The 18688-nt window shown below is 56.7% G+C and overlaps 2 protein-coding genes across 6 annotated transcripts; one reads left to right on the forward strand and one right to left on the reverse strand.

The window, feature by feature from the left end:
* The first annotated feature begins 2482 nt into the window (after nucleotides 1-2482).
* Nucleotides 2483-9924, forward strand: TMEM54 (transmembrane protein 54). Of its 2 annotated transcripts, XM_005544072.3 has the most exons (6): nucleotides 2483-2661; nucleotides 6203-6396; nucleotides 8560-8619; nucleotides 8786-8974; nucleotides 9089-9223; nucleotides 9640-9924. In XM_005544072.3, exons 1-6 carry the CDS (start codon nucleotides 2646-2648, stop codon nucleotides 9712-9714), a joined length of 669 nt encoding a protein of 222 aa, XP_005544129.1. In that variant the 5' UTR covers nucleotides 2483-2645; the 3' UTR covers nucleotides 9715-9924. The 2 variants fall into 2 exon arrangements, with proteins under 2 accessions (XP_005544129.1, XP_073869283.1); XM_074013182.1 differs by lacking the exons at nucleotides 8560-8619; nucleotides 8786-8974.
* On the reverse strand, nucleotides 9873-18492 carry HPCA (hippocalcin). 4 transcript variants are annotated; one of them, XM_045375360.3, is made up of 5 exons: nucleotides 18015-18050; nucleotides 16964-17052; nucleotides 15250-15648; nucleotides 10892-10997; nucleotides 9873-10760 (listed from the first exon to the last, which is right to left on the reverse strand). In XM_045375360.3, the coding sequence occupies exons 3-5, from the start codon at nucleotides 15625-15627 to the stop codon at nucleotides 10663-10665; spliced, it is 582 nt and encodes a 193-aa protein (XP_045231295.1). In that variant the 5' UTR covers nucleotides 15628-15648; nucleotides 16964-17052; nucleotides 18015-18050; the 3' UTR covers nucleotides 9873-10662. The 4 variants fall into 4 exon arrangements, with proteins under 4 accessions (XP_045231295.1, XP_045231301.1, XP_005544128.1 ...); XM_045375366.3 differs by lacking the exons at nucleotides 16964-17052; nucleotides 18015-18050 and adding an exon at nucleotides 18410-18492; XM_005544071.5 differs by lacking the exon at nucleotides 16964-17052.
* Nucleotides 18493-18688: the final 196 nt, after the last annotated feature.

Here is an 18688-nt window from a genome sequence, read left to right on the forward strand (position 1 = left end):
GTAGCTAGGACTACAGGCGCCCGCCACCACGCCCAGCTAATTTTTGTGTTTTTAGTAGAGATGGTGGTTTTGCTATGTTGGCCAGGCGGGTCTTGAATTCTTGGCCTCAAGTGATCCACCCGCCTTGGCCTCCCAAAGTGCTGGGATTACAGGCATGAGCCACTGTGCCCGGCCGGCCCTTCCTTTCTTTTCACCAAAACAAGGCATGAATTCATTGTAAGACTCCAACTTCAGCCACACAGCCACGTGTAAAATAAAAAGCAAAATCCTTCCCCTGACTCTCCTGCACAAATCTTGGTTATCACTTTGGCGCCATTGCTTGCTATTAGGAACAGTTTATCCACAAACACCATTAAATGCATGCATATCTTTGCACTCTGGTGCATAGGATAAAGATCTACAAATGGAATTTCTGGGCCACAGTTACAAGCGTCTGAACATTTTTTTTTTTTTTTTTTTTTTTGAGATGGAGTCTCACTCTGTCACCCAGGCTGGAGTACAGCGGCCCAATATCAGCTCACTGCAAGCTCCGCCTCTCGGGTTCACGCCATTCTCCTGCCTCAGCCTCCTGAGTAGCTGGGACTACAGGCACACGCCACCATGCTAGCTAATTTTTTTTGTATTTTTAGTAGAGACGGGGTTTCACCATGTTAGCCAGGATGGTCTCAATCTCCTGATCTCGTGATCTGCCCGCCTTGACCTCCCAAAGTGCTGGGATTACAGGCGTGAGCCACCGCGCTCAGCCACAAGTGTCTGAACATTTCTAATATGAGTAAGTACTACCCAATTGCCCTACTAAAAGATTGTCTGAGGACATCAACATTCTGATGCCAGCCTGATGCCTTCATCAACTGCCCCCATCTTCCCTTCGGCCTGACAAATCTGTCTCCCCACCCAGAATCCCCTGCACATTATCCCCCTTCAGACAGCAGGTGACAAGGAAGCAGTCCTACTGGGGGATTACCAGATGGGATGCCCTGGGGGGCTTCCTAGGAGAAATGGCTCCACTCCCTCCCATGGTGTTAATGTGTTCTCCAAACTCCAGAGGCTCTACATCTGACCCAACTGCCCAACATGCACAGCGCTGCAGGTGTCAGCACAGGTGTGCAGAAAGACACACAGTCAGTGGACAGCCCCCAGGCCAGGCTCCAACGAAGTACCCAGACAGCCGGCCAGCCCCTAGCCTCTGGGCCACTGCCCAGAGGGGTAAGTGGGGCAAGCTATCAACAGATGTTGCCCAGATCCCACAGTAAGTGCCTCTCATGGGCCCGCTCCCAGGACTGAGAGAGCCCAGGGAGGTGGCCACAGTGTGGCCACTCTACAGAACTTGGGCACAGAGACCCAGGGGGATTCCAGGCTCCTGCCTACTCCACCACTTCCAGCTGGTGGTCTTGGGTGAGTGGTCTGTGGTCTCTGAACCCAAAGGTGCAGGAATGGTACCTCCCCCAAAGGATGCTGAGACTAACAAGGGACTTCACTGGGGTCCATCCTGGCACATTAAAGGGTTCCATAACCCAGAGAAGTACTAATAAAGCTCCCACTATGTGCTCTTGCTAGGTCTACACTTTGTCCATAAAGACAGTCTGGAGAGTTTCCAAAGTGTGTTGTTGTTTTGTTGTTTTGAGATGGAGTGGCAGAACTCAGCTCACTGCAACCTCTGCCTTCGGGGTTCAAGCGATTCTCCTGCCTCAGCCTCCAGAGTAGCTGGGATTACAGGCGTGCCCCACCACACCCGGCTAATTTTTGTATTTTTAATAGAGACGCGGGGGGGGGGGGGGTTCACCATGTTGGCCAGACAGGTCTCAACTCCTGACCTCAGGTGATCCGCCTGCCTAGGCCTTCCAAAGTGCTGAGATTACAGGTATGAGCCGCCGCGCCTGGCCGAAAGAGCTTCTTACCTCATTTTTGTATCCTATCTTGTGTCACCACGACCCTAGGGGACAGGAATTATTATCCCTGATTTTCCAAGGAGGGAACTGAGGCCCTCCCGACCAAGAAGGAGCAGTAAAGCTCCTTTTTCGGCGTAGAAGACAAGACTAGCAGGCGGTAAAGGTAAGCGCAGAGAGGAGAGGCGATTTGGCTGAGGTCACACAGCAGGTAGGGGCAGACCCCAGTCCCCAGTCCCCAGCAGCTCTTTCACTGCCCCTGCAGCCCCTCTCCGTACCAGCGTTGGGCCCGGGGGCTTTCCGCCCAAGCGCCACACCCAGGTCACGGTAACCACAGCTACGCGTGCAGTCCCCAGCTTGCCCGCGGGCCCGGGCGGGCGGCTCCTCAGAGCCTCAGTTTCCCTTTGTAGAGCTGGCCCGCCGCCGCAGGTGGGCTAAGAGGGCGGGCGGCCCGGCGCCGGGCGGGCCGGGCGGGGAGGCGCCTGACTCAGCGGGCGGGCCACGGGCTGCTCAGCCGGTCCAACCGGCCGGGAGGCGCACGAGCCGCGGGGGCGCTGCGGGGCCGGGCGGCCCGGGGGGTGACGGGAAGGGAGGCCGGCCCGGCGCCGCCCAGCCCCGGGCTCCGGGCGGGAAGTGGGCGAGCGCGGCGGTGCGGGGCGCGCGGGCGACGGGCCAGCAGGGATGGGAGCGGGGCCCCTCCGCGGCCCGCAGCCTCGGGAGCCACGCTGAAGTCGGGGGCGGGACCAGCGCGGAGTCGACATGTGTCTGCGCCTCGGTGAGCGGCGGGGGGCGCGCGGGAGGCCCCGAACCACCCCAACCCTCCCACGGGAGCGGAGCACTGAGCCTGGAGCCCGAGCCCCCAGGGGGCCAGGGCGCCCGCTCCGCCTCTAACTTACTACGCGGCCGGGGGCGGGTCACTTTCCTCTCTGGGTCTCAGTTTCCCCAGCAGTGAAATGGAGGGAGGAGCGCTGCGGGTGTCTTCTCAATGTGGCTGTAGCTTCTCTTCCCCTCGCCCTTTCTTGCCTTTCCTGCCGAGGCGCACGACTGCCCTCGGGAACCCCCGGGTGGGCGGCAGAGGAGACGCTGTAGAGAGCAGCCCCACACTTACCCAGAAGGGACCCCGGGGCCAGGCCTCAGCTTCCCCAGCCTTGCAAGGGGCTCCGTCTTACATACTCTCCACTCTCCTGAGGCCAGAAAGGAAAGCCATGGGCAAAAAGGATCAGCAGCGAGGGAGCGGGACTAATGTGCCCCCTCCCTCCACTGCCTGGGCACGGTGATGCCGCTCGTGGGCAGCAGAGTCCTGGGGCATCCCCGCTGTCTAGCCGAGAGACCTTGTGAGCCTCAGTTTCCTTGTCTGTAAGAGGGGGACAGTAGTTCCCACCTCCTAGGACTACTATGAGGATGAGGGCAGGTTCTAAGAGTAAAGCGCTTAGCACCTTGCCGGCTGCGCTGCTTAGCGCTCCCACAGTGGTAAGTTAGAAATGAAGCCGGCTAGGCTTCATCTGGGAGGCAGCACTTTGGGAGGCCGAGGCAGGCAGATCGCTTCAGTCCAAGAGTTAGAGACTAGCCTGGCCGACATGGTGAAATCCGTCTCTACAAAAAATTTTAAAAAAGAAGAAAAAAAAAAAAATTAGCCCGCCTTCTCAGGAGGCTGAGGTGGGAGGATCACCTGAGCCCGGGAGGCGGAGGTTTCAGTGAGCCGCCATCAGGCCAGTGCACTCCAGCCTGGGCTACACAATGAGACCCTGTCTCAATTAATTTAATTTAAAAAGTCAGCCCAGTGCGGTGGCTCAGGCTTGTAATCTCAGCACTTTGGGAGGCCGAGAGGGGCTGATCACGAGGTCAGAGAGCGAGACCATCCTGGCTAACATGGTGAAACCCCATCTCTACTAAAAATACAAAAATTTAGCCGGGTATGGTGGCAGGCACCTGTAGTCCCAGCTACTTGGGAGGTTGAGGCAGGAGAATGGGATGAACCCGGGAGGGGGAGCTTGCAGTGAGCCGAGATCACGCCATTGGACTCCAGCCTGCGCGACTGAGTGAGACTCCGTCTCAAAAAAAAAAATAAGGCCGGGCGCGGTGGCTCAAGCCTGTAATCCCAGCACTTTGGGAGGCCGAGACGGGCGGATCACGAGGTCAGGAGATCGAGAGACCATCCTGGCTGACACGGTGAAACCCCGTCTCTACTTTAAAAATACAAAAAACTAGCCGGGCGAGGTGGCGGCGCCTGTAGTCCCAGCTACTCGGGAGGCTGAGGCAGGAGAATGGCGTGAACCCGGGAGGCGGAGCTTGCAGTGAGCTGAGATCCGGCCACTGCACTCCAGCCTGGGCGGCAGAGCGAGACTCCGTCTCAAAAAAAAAATAAAATAAAATAAAATAAAAAATAAATAAATAAATAAAAAGTCAAGGACTGCTCCAGACTCAGTCCAGTGCTCCAGGCACAGCCCCATGCTGGCACCATGCCTCCTCTTTGACCAAAGTCTTGGTCCTGGGATGCCCTTGTTATTGAGCCCAGCCCTGAGCTGGAAGGTAGACACTGAGCTCCCAGGTAGGTGGGTGGATGGGGTGAGGTGGGTCAGGCTCCTGCACTGAAGCTGCCGTGCCCCTTCCTGCTTGGCTGGCATTCCATCTTCACAATGCTATTCCAGTCTCATGGTGCCTGTCCAGCCCATCATCTGCCCTCTGCTTCTCCTAGACCTGGTTCAGCTCCAGAGGGTCCTGCAAGCTCCAGGGGTCCCAGAGACCGGCTGGACCAATGCCTCCCCATTTTATAGATGTGGAACTTGGGGCCCAGAGAGGGGAGGGACTGGTGCCTGGTCACACAGCAAGTTTGTGACTGAACAGCCCATCCCTTCCTGCTCCCTGAGGACTGTCTCTTGGCACAGCTTCAGACAGATATCCCAGAGAACGTCCAGTGTAGAGATTTCATTTTTTTTTAGATGGGGTCTCTGGCTCTATAGCCCAGGCGTGAGTGCAATGGCATGATTATAGCTCACTGTGGCCTCCACCTCCTGGGCTCAAAAGATCCTTCTGCTTCAGCCTCCTGAATAACTGGGACTAGAGGCATGCACCACCATGCCTGGCTAATTTTTTATTTTTATCATTTTGGTAAAGATGGGATCTTGCTATGTTGATCAGACTGGTCTTGAACTCCTGGCTTCAAGTGATTCTCCCACCTTGCCCTCCTAAAGTGCTGGGATTAGAGGCATGAGCACTGTGCCTAGCCTCTTTTTTTTTTTTTCCCCAGCTGCAGAGCTCCCATATATTAAATATGACCAAACTGCTGTACCACAGATGGGGAGACGGAGGTCTAGGAAAGGACTCAGTCACATCCGATCAGAAGCAGCTAAAGAAGGGAATGTTTAGTTCTGGGGCCTAACCACAGTCTTCAAGTCTCAGAGCTGGCTCTAGTGAGGGGCTGGCAGGGCCAGGGGGCTGGTGTGGTGTGTCTCCTTGAGGGCAGAGCTAGGACTTATGGGCAAATTTCAGAGAGCAGGTTGGGAGCCAGCATGTGCAGGTAGGGCTGGGCAGCCACTTGGCCACTGAGAACATCTGAATGAGTCCCAATGTTCTTTTGATCCCAGCTTCCCCTACTCACTCCATCCTGCCCAGTTCCCCCTGCACTGAGAGCTTGCTTTTCCCAGTACCCTCAGGGTATGCCACAATTTCCCATCCACTTCCTCATGGACCCACTGAGAGGCAAGGTTCTTCTTCCCATTTTGCAGACGGGGATATGGAGACTCAGAGCCTTGAGTTCCCTGCCCCAAGTCACCTGGCTCTGGGCAGTTCAGTTCAGCAGTGGTGTCAGCATCTGCTGTGTACCAGGCCCTATCCACCAAACTGAGTACCAAGCAGGGCCCAGTTCCTGCCCAATGAACTCTGGCTCCTTGTGGCCTGGAGAGTGACTGTGGAGCTCACTGTGGTACCCCAGGGCCTGGCACAGAGCAGACACTCTGTGAACATGTGTAATGAACACATGAATCAGTGAATGGGGAGCTTAGTGGAAGGATCTCGAAGTCTAGAGCTAGAAAACTGAGCTAGCGCCCCCCCACTCATGACCTTGAGCATTAACAAGCGCTACTGCTAAGAGTCACCTGTATGCTGTCCAGCCTCAGAGTCCCGAGGATTCTCGCAAAGGCATCCTGAACCCCTTTTATGGATGAGACCAAGGCTCAGAGAAGACAAGTTACTGGCTCCAAGTCATCCAGAAATACATTTAGAACCCAGTGTCCATCATTAGGGCCAGGGCCTTGGCTTCCCCTTCTGCCCAGCAGGATAAGCCCCACGCACAGCCCTGACATAGCTGTCCCCGACAGGAGGCCTGAGTGTGGGCGACTTTCGGAAGGTGCTGATGAAGACAGGCCTGGTGCTGGTGGTGCTGGGCCACGTGAGCTTCATCACGGCCGCACTGCTCCATGGCACAGTGCTGCGCTATGTGGGCACCCCCCAAGATGCTGTGGCGCTGCAGTACTGCGTGGTCAACATCCTCTCTGTCACTTGTGCTATCGTGGTATGGCCAGGCTGGGAGGGTGGTTGGTGGGAGGAGGCTGGAGGGGGCTTGAAGGGTCTTCAACAGGTCCCCACCCAGAGCCTGTGGTGGTAAGCAGAGAACCTCAAGGACTAACCCTTTGTCTGCCACTTACCAACTGCCCAAGTCACTCAACTTCTTCATCTATAAAATGGAGATGGTAACAGTGTTTACCTCTGAGGGTCCTGATGGGTACTGATGAGGTCATCCACAGAAAGTGCTTAGCACAGTGTCTGGCATGTTGTTAGCGCCCACTACTGTGAGCTAAGATGATTATTACATCGAGAAATATCCACAGCACCACTGGACAGAAGAAAGGAGCAGGAGTTGAGCTTGGGAGGGTGCTGGAGGGTTGCACGGAGTGCCGGCCTCTGACCTGGGTATTGATGGATGAGCAGGAGTTCACAGACAGGCTGCCATGACCAGAACCTATGTATGTGGCATGTTGAGGCTAGCAGAGGCAGGAAAGGAAGCTGAGATGGCATTCCAAGTACAGAGAACGGGAGACGGGAAGGCTGGAGGTGGAAATGGCTAAGATCTGTTCTGGAGATTCTGAGAAAACCAATTTGGCAGGAGCTTAGCATTAGGCCTGGTCTGTAGCAACTGCTCAGTGAATGGTAGCCATGGTTGTGACTGGATATCAGTACCTGTTTGACTAGTACATGAATGGAGGGGTCAGGTAGTCTCGAGTTTCTAAAGCTCTTTCCTGCCGGTCAGCAGAAGTGGCCACAGCCTCAGGGGAAGATCTTCCCGCACATCAGTGTCTGAGTTCCATCCCTGCCTCCTCCTGGCTGAGAGACTTACTTCTCTCTCTAGGCCTGTTCCTCCCTTGCAAAATAAAGCTCAGACAGCCTGCTGGCCTCAAGGCTTGGGAGAATGGGGGTCATAGGTCCCAGCAAGAAGGAGAGGCTCTGTTGGTGGGACGGGGCTGGGCTGGGCGGATGTGTGCAGGGTCCTTGGAGTTCCTCTGACTAATACTGTTGTGAGGAACTCAGGGAAGGCAGTGGGCTCAGGGTGAGGAGGTCCACCAGAATGGGCTTTGAGCTGGACCACTTCAGCCTTCCCCTCACTTAGTTAATCCTCACTGCTCCCAGCAGCTGGGGGCCATTATTATCCCCATTTCACAAAAGAGGAAACCAAGACTCGGGGATTCACCCAACTTCCTGCTGATACACAGAAGTCAACCCGGATTGGAACCTATTTGTGTCTGACACCAAAGCCAGTGTCCTTTCTGTCAGCTCATCCTGCAGAGCGGGGCTAAGCCCACAGAGATTGAGGCACTGTGTTGTGGCTCTCATGTAAACTAAAGACATGCTGGCCCTGGAACCCAGGACCCCGTCATACCACCTGCCTCAGATGGGTCCAGCCCAAGCCTGGTCCAGTGAGGAACATCAGGAGGAAGACTGGATGGGTGGACCCCAAAGATCCAGAGGGCGGCTGTTGGGCTGAACTGTGGGGTAGCCCCACCCCTTGGCATCGAGGCTGGTTAGGGAAACGTGTGCAAACCTGAGCAGGGCTTGCAGGATCCGCAGGGACAGAGGAGCAGGAAGGGTGTTCCTGGTGAGAGGGTGCGTGGGCAGCGTCCTGAGCAGGCTGTGTATAGGCATCCACATCCAGAGCAGTGAGGGAGGACGGTACCCCAGGTGGGGCTGAGAAGCCAACAGGGTTGGGGCTGGGGTCTAGTCACTGAGAACCTGGAATCATTGAAAATACCCCCAGGGATTTAAAATTCTACTCTATAACATGTCTTGGTTTGTTTCAATGTAACAATTTTGATTTTAGTTCCTTGCTAACTGGGTTAGTTTCTTCCACAATCTTTTCCATTCCAGAAAGGTGTGTCCCATTCATACCCTGGCAGGCCCTGGTGGCCCCAGGATACATGAACCTGCTTGAGACACAGCCGTAGGCAGTGGGGACTCGTGGAAGGTTGTAGAGAGGGAGTGACAGTTTTAGAAACATCATGTCAGGCTGGACTATGAGGAGGCAGATGGAGATGTGAAGCCCAGGCTAAGCAGTGGGTGAGGGGTGGGGGAGTCTGGAGGGCAATGGTTGGCGCCGGTGAGATCATTATCCCAGAGTGGCCCTGATCCCCTGCCCCTGCTCCTCCAGCCAAGGAGTCAAGGCTGACTTGGGCCTTCCCTACAGGTCATCACCTCAGGCATCGCAGCCATCGTGTTATCACGCTACCTCCCCAGCACCCCCCTGGTACGTGTTGCCTCCTGGGATAGGGCTTTGAGGGAAGGGTAGGGGCAGCAGCCACCCACCAAGGGCCTGGCCTCCTTGAAGGGGGTAAGGCTGACCCTCAGGGAGGTCAGAGCTGCCCATGGGGGCCAAGCACAACACCTGTTGACCAGTAGCCTCCCCCATCCAGCGCTGGACAGTGTTTAGCTCGAGCGTGGCCTGTGCTCTCCTCTCTCTGACCTGTGCCCTTGGCCTCTTGGCCTCCATCGCCGTGACCTTTGCCACCCAGGGCAAGGCACTGCTGGCTGCCTGCACTTTTGGGAGCTCTGAACTACTGGCCCTCGCACCTGACTGTCCCTTCGACCCCACACGCATTTATGTGAGTATCTAGGCCTGAGGTGGGGCACCAGGCCCTCGCAGGGGTGGGAAAGGTTCTTGGAGTCCACCCTCCACCCCCAACTCCAGCCAGCCATCTCTGCCCCGTGCCCCACAGAGCTCCAGCCTGTGCCTCTGGGGCATTGCCCTAGTGCTCTGCGTGGTGGAGAATGTGTTTGCTGTGCGCTGCGCTCAGCTCACCCACCAGTTGCTGGAGCTGAGGCCCTGGTGGGGGAAAAGCAGCCACCACGTGGTAAGTTCCCTCCACAGCCCTGACTCCCCGAATTTCCTGGGATCCCCTGCCAGGGTACCCAAGCTGCTCTGCCCCACCCCTATGTAGGGGCCCCCACCTTGAGAAATGGGGCAAAAGTTTTCTTCCCAGGAGCAAAGGGGGAGGCTTGGAGGCTCAGAGAGGTGAGATCTCCCAGCAGAGTCACACGGCTGACACCTAGGGCCCAGGATGAGTCTTGAGGGAGGGGCAGGGGTGTCTGGGCTCACACTGGGGGCATTCCAAGGGTCTAGCCTGGCTCTTGCAGTGGAGTGGGTAGTGATGCCCCTTTGCCCCCAGAGATCCTTCCAGCCCTCCCCTCCTTCCATTTCCTGGATGTCCTGGAAGGGGAGACCCAGGCTGAGAACCAGTGGGTTTGGCAGTCTCCTGTGTCTCTGCAGATGCGGGAGAACCCAGAGCTGGTGGAGGGCCGTGACCTGCTGAGCTGCACCAGCTCTGAGCCTCTGACCCTCTGAGAGATGATGTCCTGCCCAGGCCCCATGGCCACTAGGACCCTGCAAGCAACTCTGCTCTGTGACCAGGCCAGGATTCCTGGAGCTGGCCTGAGAGGGCTCAATGGACCCTCGGGGACCCAAGTGGGGCTTTCAACCCCTTCCCCCACCATCCAGCCCACTGCACTGAAATGAGACTTTATTCTGAAATTATTAAAAAGAACAGAGATGCTCCATTTGGCTGCATGCGGGGGGGGGGGGGCGAATGGGGGGACAGAGGGGAGGACAGGGGCTCAGCCAGGGGGCCGTGTCTCTTTCTCACGTAGGACGCTGTGCATGGGGCTCTGGGTGCATCTGCCCATCTGTCTGTGGGCCTGTATGTGTGTGAGAGGCAAAACACAGGAGCTCCGTGGGTCTGTGTGTATCCAAGTGCTAAAAGGCAGGCGGGCTTTCTGGGACCCACAGCTGGCGGGGCTAGTATCCTGGAAGGTTTCACTTGGTGGCTTGGCCTGGGGACCAGCAAGGGCTAGGGTGGGAAGGGTGGCTCAAGGAACCCTCTTTCTCCAACTCCACACCCCTAGAATCCTTCTCTCCCCTCCAGATAAAAAGGCTCCTCCCCTGGGCATGACTCCCCCCACCCCCCAAGCTGAGATCTGCAAGACGGGGAGACTGCCCCTTTGGGAGAGGTGTCTGGCCTCGGGGCTGGTGGGTGGGTAAGGGGACCTGACTGAGGGGCAGACCAACCCAGCCTGTGTCTCTATTGTTGCCTCTGGGATTGGGGGGTGCTAACTGCTTACTTGCTTTGGCCTGGGGGTACCGCAGGGTTCCCTTTTCCGGAAGCCCCCCACAGAGCAGACCCGGGGAGAAGGGCTTCCCCAATCTGGCCCCCAGCCAGAATACACACAAGGGAGAGGAAGCTAAGAGCCGGGAGGGAGACGGTGAAGGGAGGGAGGAAGGGGGAACTGGCTCCTCTCAGAACTGGGAGGCGCTGCTGGGGTCGCACTGCAGCAGGCGCACGATGGACGGGTCGCTTTTGGCTCCGCGGATGAACTCCTCCAGGGACAGCTTGCCTGCAGGGCGAGGGGAGCGGTGATGGGGGAGGAGGCGGCAGCCAAGTGAGGGGAGGCGGAGCGGAAAGGGAGGGAGGGAGAGGCGCCCGCCCCGTCCACCCCGTCCACCCCGTCCCGCCCCTGCCCCTCACCGTCGTTGTTTGTGTCCATTTGGCGGAAGATTTTCTCAGTCCTCTTTTCCGGGGTCGACTCGTCCTCCGGCATCTTCATCACGGACGAAACCATCTTGTAAATGGCCTGGGGGCGGGAGGGGAGGTGGGGAGTGAGAGGAGGCTGCCCGAGCCCCCACCCGCAAGATTCAGAGGCGCCCCCGGGCTCGCTGACGTTTGCTGCCCCCGCCTGGGCAAGGTGGAGTGGGGAATTACGGAGGCGTGGGGAGCCGGGGGCTTCGGGAAGGCGTGTCTGGGAAGGCTTCCCAGAAGAGGGGGCTATCGGGCGGGCCCTGCCGCGCTCCCTTGGAGAGCTGGGTGGGAAAGGCGCAAAGACGCCGCAGGTGAAAGCTCCGAGCGGGCGCCGGGAATTTGGGGGCGTAGGGGGTCAGGAGAGATGTTGGAGGACACCGGGGCCCTACAGTGGAGGGCCTGGAGCGGCGGGCTTACGAGCGCGTGCCCGGGACGCGAGTCGGTGGTAAGTACCGGGCTGGCACCCGGGCCCAGGGCGGCCGGCGCTCGGTGGTCGAAAGGGGGCGCCGGGCCAAGGGGGCGTCACTGCGCGGCCGGGCGGTCTGCGGCCGGCAGGGGGCGCGGCGCGGGCTGGAGGGCCAGAGGGGCGGGGAACAGTATGCAAATGAATGCAAATATGCATCTGCAGCAGGCAGGGACCGCCAGGCTTGGCTGGGCTGGGCAGAGGGCGGCAGCCGCCACGTGCAGTAGCTCCCGAGGTGACATGAAAGAGAGTTCTTGCGCTAAATGTACAGAGCACGCACGTAGGGCTTGGCCTGTAGCCTGGGTCACAGTGCCCCGGAGCTCAAGGACCGAACCTGTCTCCCCAATCTTCCAGCTTTACCCGACCGACACTTCCTCCAAGAAGCCTCCCTTCTCCCATCCCATAAACTTCTGCTGTCTCAGATCCAGCTTCAGCCTCCGCACTGGTCTCTTCCAGCCTGTCCCTCGGGTCTGTCCCCTATGCTGCCTCTGAAAGCTCTTTCCAAACACAGATCTCCACTGTTACGTCCCCAGCCCGCACACCACCCCCTCACTCCCGTCACACACAGGGCTCCCCTTAGGCTCGCCTTGCACCCAGCTCCTTCTGCTGCCTCCCACTCCTCCTTGGGACTCAGTTTACAAGCTGTTTTCTTAGCGAGGTCTTCTCCAACCCAGGCTAGGTCAGGGTGCATATGGGCCCAGAGCCCGGTGGACTTTTCCTTTGCAAACATCTCTCCAGAAGAAATTATGTCTTTGCAGGGATGTTCCTGCAAACGTGGACGTCTAGCTAATGTCCATATCCCCAGAACCTGGCACCAGGCAGGGACTTCCCTATTTAAAAGCCATTGGCATTTCCCACTGCCCTCTGTTCCAAGTTCAAACCATTTGGCCTTTGGGATTTAAGATGCTTTACAATCTGTCCACTGCTGACCCTCCTCCATCAGGCCTCCCCTGGCTGGGTGATCCTGCCAAGAGCCAAACACCCCTGACCCTTCAGATTCTGCAGCATTTACAGTCTTTGCCTGGAATAACAATACTAACTACCACTTATCAGAGACCTGCTCTGTGCCAGGCACTTTACACGCACTATTTCTAAACCTCGCACAAGCCCTGAAAAACAGGTATCATGATCCCTGTTTTCCAGATAAGAAACTGTGGCTCAGAAAGGAAATTGATGGCGGAGACTCAATTTGTACCTGTTCCCTCTTAGCTGCTGGAGGGATGCTTGGGCAGTGTGGGGTGGTGACAGTCAGCAGGGCCTGTAGCATTAGACCCAGTCTGTAGTAACTGCTCAATGAATGGTAGCCACAGTTGTGACCGGATATCAGTACCTGTCTGATGAGCACATGAATAGAGGGGTCTGGTAGTTTCAAGCTTCTAAAGTTAGATGGACCTGGAGTGGCGTCCTGGTTCCACTACTCACTAACTATGTAGCCTTGGACACATACTTTTCTGTGAGCCTCAGTTTCCTCAGATTAAATGAGATTATGTGTGAGGAACTGTGGCTGGCTAGAGTGGGTGGTCAGTAAATAGCTTATATTACAGTCATTATTCATCCTCTACATCCTCAAGTCTTCCCTGCCACTCAGTCCTCTGGCTCCCAGATGACACCTTTAAACCCCTGTCACTGAGCTTGTCAGTGTGACCTACACATCTGTCTCCCCCACCAGAGTGGGAGCCCCAAGAGGCGCAGTCTCTTCCTCTCCAGTGTGTCCACTAGCTGGCACAGGGCTGTGTCTTGAGAAGAACTGGGCCAGTGACCACTACCTCTGTGACAGCCTTCTCCTGGGCCTGCTAACTAATTGTCTGGAATTGCTGCTCACTCATGGTTTCATGGGAGCCGACTTGTCATTAATCAGGTACTGGGGCTTGCAGAGCTCTGTGGGTACCAACCATCTGGGGCCACTGGGTCGCCAGAAAAGAAGCCAGGGCCTGGATAGCAGAAGCCACCAGAAAGGGGTCCTGAGGATGCCCAGGGAATGGGTCTAGCTTGACTGATGCCCTGGGCATGGTACTCCAGCAGGACTGGGGTTTACCAGTACATACCAGTGCAACACACTAAGTGGTAAAATGCAAATGTCCCTCCAGATTGGTCAGTACCCAGCTGCTGTCCATGTCCGGGTGATCCTTCACCATCCTGGCCACCTGACCCTACCCTCAGAACCCCCAGATCCCCCTACCATCGAGCAACTAAAGAGTCAAATGTCTGACCCACAGGAGTCCATGGCAAACATTAAGGCTTTCCCCCTTCTAGCCATAGGTATGGGGAGGGCATCACATCTCCACCTAGAGAGCAGGCCCAGACCTTAGCAAAAGGAGAAGCCAAAGTCAAGAGTCCAGCAGTGGCTGGGGCAGCAGTCTATGGAGCTGAGGAACCAGAAGGGAAAGGATTCAGAGATGCAGAAGGAAAGGGGGCTAGAGCTTGTGCAAAGCTGCGTGACAGGATTAGTCAGGGCACATTTCAAAGATGCTGAAAAGGCCCTTCTGGCTAGAGCAGAGGATGTACAGAGGAGAAAATAATAACAGACAATTGCTAATGTCTACCAAGTACCAATTATATGCCAAGCCCTCCGCTCGAGTCCTTATCTCACTCTATCCCTGCAATAGCCTTGTGAGGCAGGGGCTTAACACCCGCACTTTACAGGTGAAAAAACCCATAAAGGCTTAGGAAAAAGGCAGGCAAGGAAGTGGACTGGTAAAATAGAACCAGAGCCCTGGCCATCTTCAAGGCTGGTCTGAGGGGATGGGTGCTCTGGGAGGTTTCTGAAATAAAGCTAACATGTAGCACACTTAAACTTGTACTAACAAAGGGCTTTTATATCTGGTCCTTAAATGTCCTTGTGAAGTCAGTATCACCATACAGATGAGCAGCCTAAGAGTGAAGGCCACGTCCAGAATTGGAAGCTAGACCTCCTGGCTATGAGTCCAGAGCCCTCTCAGTAGACAGCTCTGAGTAGTGGCCAGCCAGAGCTTGTCTCCACTTATTTGCTGGGTGACTTTGGGTATATCACTTCACCTCTCCGAGCCTCATGGGGTTGTTGTAAGCATGCACTGAGCTCATAAGCACCTCACTCAATGCTAAGCTCATAGTGGGCCCTCAATCAATTAGAAGATAGCTGGGTATCCAGATGGAATGTGGACAGTAGTGCCAGATGGCCCTCTCACACAGGCTGTGTGGCCTCAAGCAAGTGCCTTTATCTCTCTGAGCATCTGTTTCCTTTGGTGTAAATGAAGATCAATTAGACATAACTGGACTGTGCTCTGCAGAAATGTCAACTCATAAAGAAAGGATGAGGAGCTGTTCCAGATTAAAGGGGGCTAAAGAGACATGAGAACTAGATGCAATGCATGACCCCAGGTCAGGGCCAAAAATGCTATAAAGAACATTATGGAGACAGTTGGCAAAATTGGAATATGGTTGGTAGATTAGATAATAGCATTGTTTCTATGTTAAATATCCTGGCTTTGGTAATCATATTATGGGTTATGTAAGAGAATGTCCTTATTTTTAGGAAATATATCCTAATGTATCCCGGGTAAAGGGCCAATGTTCAGAACAACAAGAAATGTTACACACTAGTGTGCACACATGCACACGCACACAGATAATGATGAAGCAACTGTGGCAAAATGTTAATTGGCGAATCTGGGTAGAGGGTATAGGGGAGTTTTCTCAACTTTTCTTTAAATGGGAAATATTTTCTAATAAACAATTTTTTAAATGGGATTGCAAGAATAGCCCCTGCCACCACTTGCCTACAAGGCCTGCTGAGAGGATCAAAAGGGGTGGTGGGTGCAAGCTGCCGGGCCCTGTGCCTGGCATTCTGAGGGGCCCAGGGGCCCACCTGCACGATCTCCAGCATCTCCTCCCGGCTGATGTAGCCATTGCCGTCCAGGTCATACATGCTGAAGGCCCACATGAGCTTCTGCTCCAGGCGGCCACGTGAGGTCACGCTCAGCGCAATGATGAACTCCCGAAAGTCTATGGTGCCATCGCTGTTGGTGTCAAAGGTGCGGAAGACGTGCTCGGCAAACTTGGAGGCGTCACCATAGGGAAAGAAGTTGGCGTAGATCTTCTTGAACTCGTCTACGTTGAGGATTCCTGTGGGGCAGTCCTTGAGGAAGCCCTTGTACCACTCCTGCAGCTCCAGCTCTGAGAACTCCGTGTTCTCCCGCAGGTCCTGCAACATCTCGGGCCGCAGCTTGCTGTTCTGCTTGCCCATGGCCGCCGAGCCAAGTCCCACCTGGGTCCCCAAGGGGGTCAAGGGCAGAGAGGAGTGATCAGGCCCTCCTGGATACTAGACACTGCTCCAGATGGCTCCCCCTGCCGACAGCCATCCCCACCTCTCGTTTGACCCAGGGAAAGAGAGGAACTGGCCCAAGGTCACACAGTCTAGACCCAGGCATCCTGTATCTGTGCCATGCTCCACACCATCTCCCTGGATCATACACTTTCCTGGGAGAGGGAGGAAGGGAAGGGGGGGTTCACATTTACTGAGGCCCTTCTCGGTGCCAGCCACTAAGCCTTCACAAATGCACACCATTTCACCCTCACGACAGGTGGTACGGGGACTTTCCCCATTTTACAGATGAGAAGGCAGACTTACAGATGTGAGGTGGCTGCTTCAGGTCACACAGCCATGGCATGATGAGGCTGACTCCTAGAGTTGCCCACAGAGGTGCAGAAAAACCTTCTGATCCTCCTCCGTCCTACCCACTGCCTTCTCATTGCCTCATATGTGCCTGTTCAGCACAAAACATATCCGCAGCCCAGACACTGCCCTGTTCTCCCTCTGACAGGTGTGCCCAACAAGAGGCAGCAGAGGGAGGTGTTACTGTGGGCTCCAGAGTCAGATCACCTAGGTTTGAATCCCAGCTCCTCCTCTTACCAGCTACGTGACCTTGGGCAAGTTTCTTAAACTCTCTCTGCCTCATCTTTAAAGTGGGGTAATAACAGTACTTACCTAAGAGGATAGTTGTGGGGATTAAATTAGTTAATAAGTGGGAAGCACTTAGAACCATGGCTGCACAGATAAGTGCTAGATAAGTGTTAAATAAATAAAAATGACTTACATATACCCAGGTGCCACAAAACTCATGCAAAAACTGTGCAAACAAACATATACTGATAACTATATGCTTCATAGCTCACCAGATCCACACCCTGGATCCCATGCCACTCACGTACCAGCCCACGCCCACCCATGGGTCAGCATGCCTCCACACATGACGACATTCCCTCTGCTCCGCAACTCACACGAATCGACACATGGCACCACGCACAACTCCCATACCCTGTGCATCAAGACACACCAGCCCACGACCCCACATGTCTCACACATGCCATCACACGCCAACTCGCATGCCGACACCTCTCACATGGCCAGCTGCACGTGGGACCTTCAGGCACCCTTGCCATTTTTCTTTGTTTTCCTTCAGTTTTCCCAGGGGTGCTGCCAGGTCCCAGGAGAGGGAACTGCAAACCTTCCCAGACCTGCTGGGGGCCCCTTTTCCAAGGAGACCCCCCCCCAAGCCCATCCAAGCCTCCCCAACACTTACCTTTCATCTAGTCCTGAAAGGCCCCCTGAGTGCAGGTTAGATTGTGGAGACTGAGTAGAAGGCAATGAAGAGGAAACAGCCAGCCAGTTCTGCACAGGAATGTAGGGGTGTGTGCAGGTGACCCCCACCCACTTGGGGCAAGGAGGGGATTATTTGTGCATACATGTGCATGAAGCTCTGCACACATGTGAATGGGTGTGTTATGAGTGCATATGCTCATGCATAATGTGTGCCGCTGGTTTTTGTATTGCATTCGCCTGCCGTGTCTTTCCATCTATGTCCCTGCATGTGCCTCAGATGTGCATGTGATCAGGTATGCACCCGTCACAGCGTGAGGGAATGAGCCCGTGTGGTCATTTGGAGGACCTGTGTGTGTCCTAGGCGGTGTGTCACATGCATGTTTCTGTAAGTTGGTCCCCCTCCTTTCTAGACCAGCCTCTATGGCCCAGGCTAAGGACCCACCAGACAAGCGAGTGGGAAAGGGCTGAGGAAATGAGAAGGGCTGGGGCATGTCCCTCACTGCCCTCCTCAAGGTCCAAGGAACTGGGTCACCGGGGTGGGGGCAGAGAGATGCGCAGAGCAGGAGAGCTCCTCCAGTGCCCCCTCCGCCCTGCCACTCTCGGAGTTGCCCCCCCCCCGGTTGGAAGAAGATTCAGCTGTCCGCAAAGACCTCAAGTCTCCCATATGGGAAGACCCCCCTCAGCTCGACCTGAGAAGCCAGCCCCGGGGACCAGCTCCAAACCTCCCTCAGCTCTGGCCCCCAGCCCCCGCCTCCATCCGCTCAGCACTAGGACAGCGCCCGGCGCGTGGCCCCTCCTGGAGGGGGCGCTCCCGGGCGGTCGAACGCGGCTCCTCGGGGCTGGCCACTCGGCGTTCAGGACCCTGGAGAGCACCACGCGCTCCCCGGTCCCCTGCGCCCCCCGCCACCCCGGGACAAGGATTCCCGGGAAGCCCGGGAGCGGCGGTGTTGGGAAGCCCTGGACGTGGGCCCCCGGCTCCGGGAACCCCCTGCCCTCATCCCCTGGCCCCGGCTGGAGCTGCCCCCACTCACCCAGCGACGCGGAGACACCGACTGCGCAGGGAAGGCGGCGCTGCTGCGGCGCGCGCGGCAGGGGCGGCCGGAGGGGCGGGCGGGACTGCGAGGGAGACGCCCCGCAGCGCTCACCCGGAGCCCCTCCCCTGAGGGGGTCCCCGCCAGCCCTGGGGGTGGGGGAGCGGCGCTCTAGGCTCCGCCCCCCCCGCCCCGGAGAGAGAAGGGGACGCCCTCGGTTCCCCGGCCCCCCTCGAGGGAGCAGCCTACCCGGGGAGGAGGACCACGGCGCCCCTCTCCTCGGCACCTCAGCTCTGGTGGCCGGAATGGAGGGACAGGGTAGTGCCAAGAGGCCTCTCTACTGAGCCGGGGGCGATCCCCGGCCACTCCGCCCCCGCTTCCTTCCCGATGCCCACCTGGGCTCTGAGCCGCACGTCGCTTCGAGGGCCGAATCGGCACCCTGGGCACCCTCCCCGCTCCTGCGCCTCAACTCTCAACTAACGGAGCTGGGAGCTCTTCGGGAAGGGTGGAGCGCCCATTCCTCCAGCTACTGAGGTCTTCGGGGTGGAGGGCCAGACACGCCCCCAGACACGGGGTAGGGGGTCAGACACGCCCCCTTCCCCACCTCCACCTTGGACCACTCCAGACCTCACCCCGACCCCCTCTCAGAATTAATCCCACCTCCCAACTTTGGT

Source organism: Macaca fascicularis, chromosome 1 (assembly GCF_037993035.2).
Source record: "Macaca fascicularis isolate 582-1 chromosome 1, T2T-MFA8v1.1".
In the NCBI taxonomy this organism is placed as follows: Eukaryota; Metazoa; Chordata; class Mammalia; order Primates; family Cercopithecidae; genus Macaca; species Macaca fascicularis.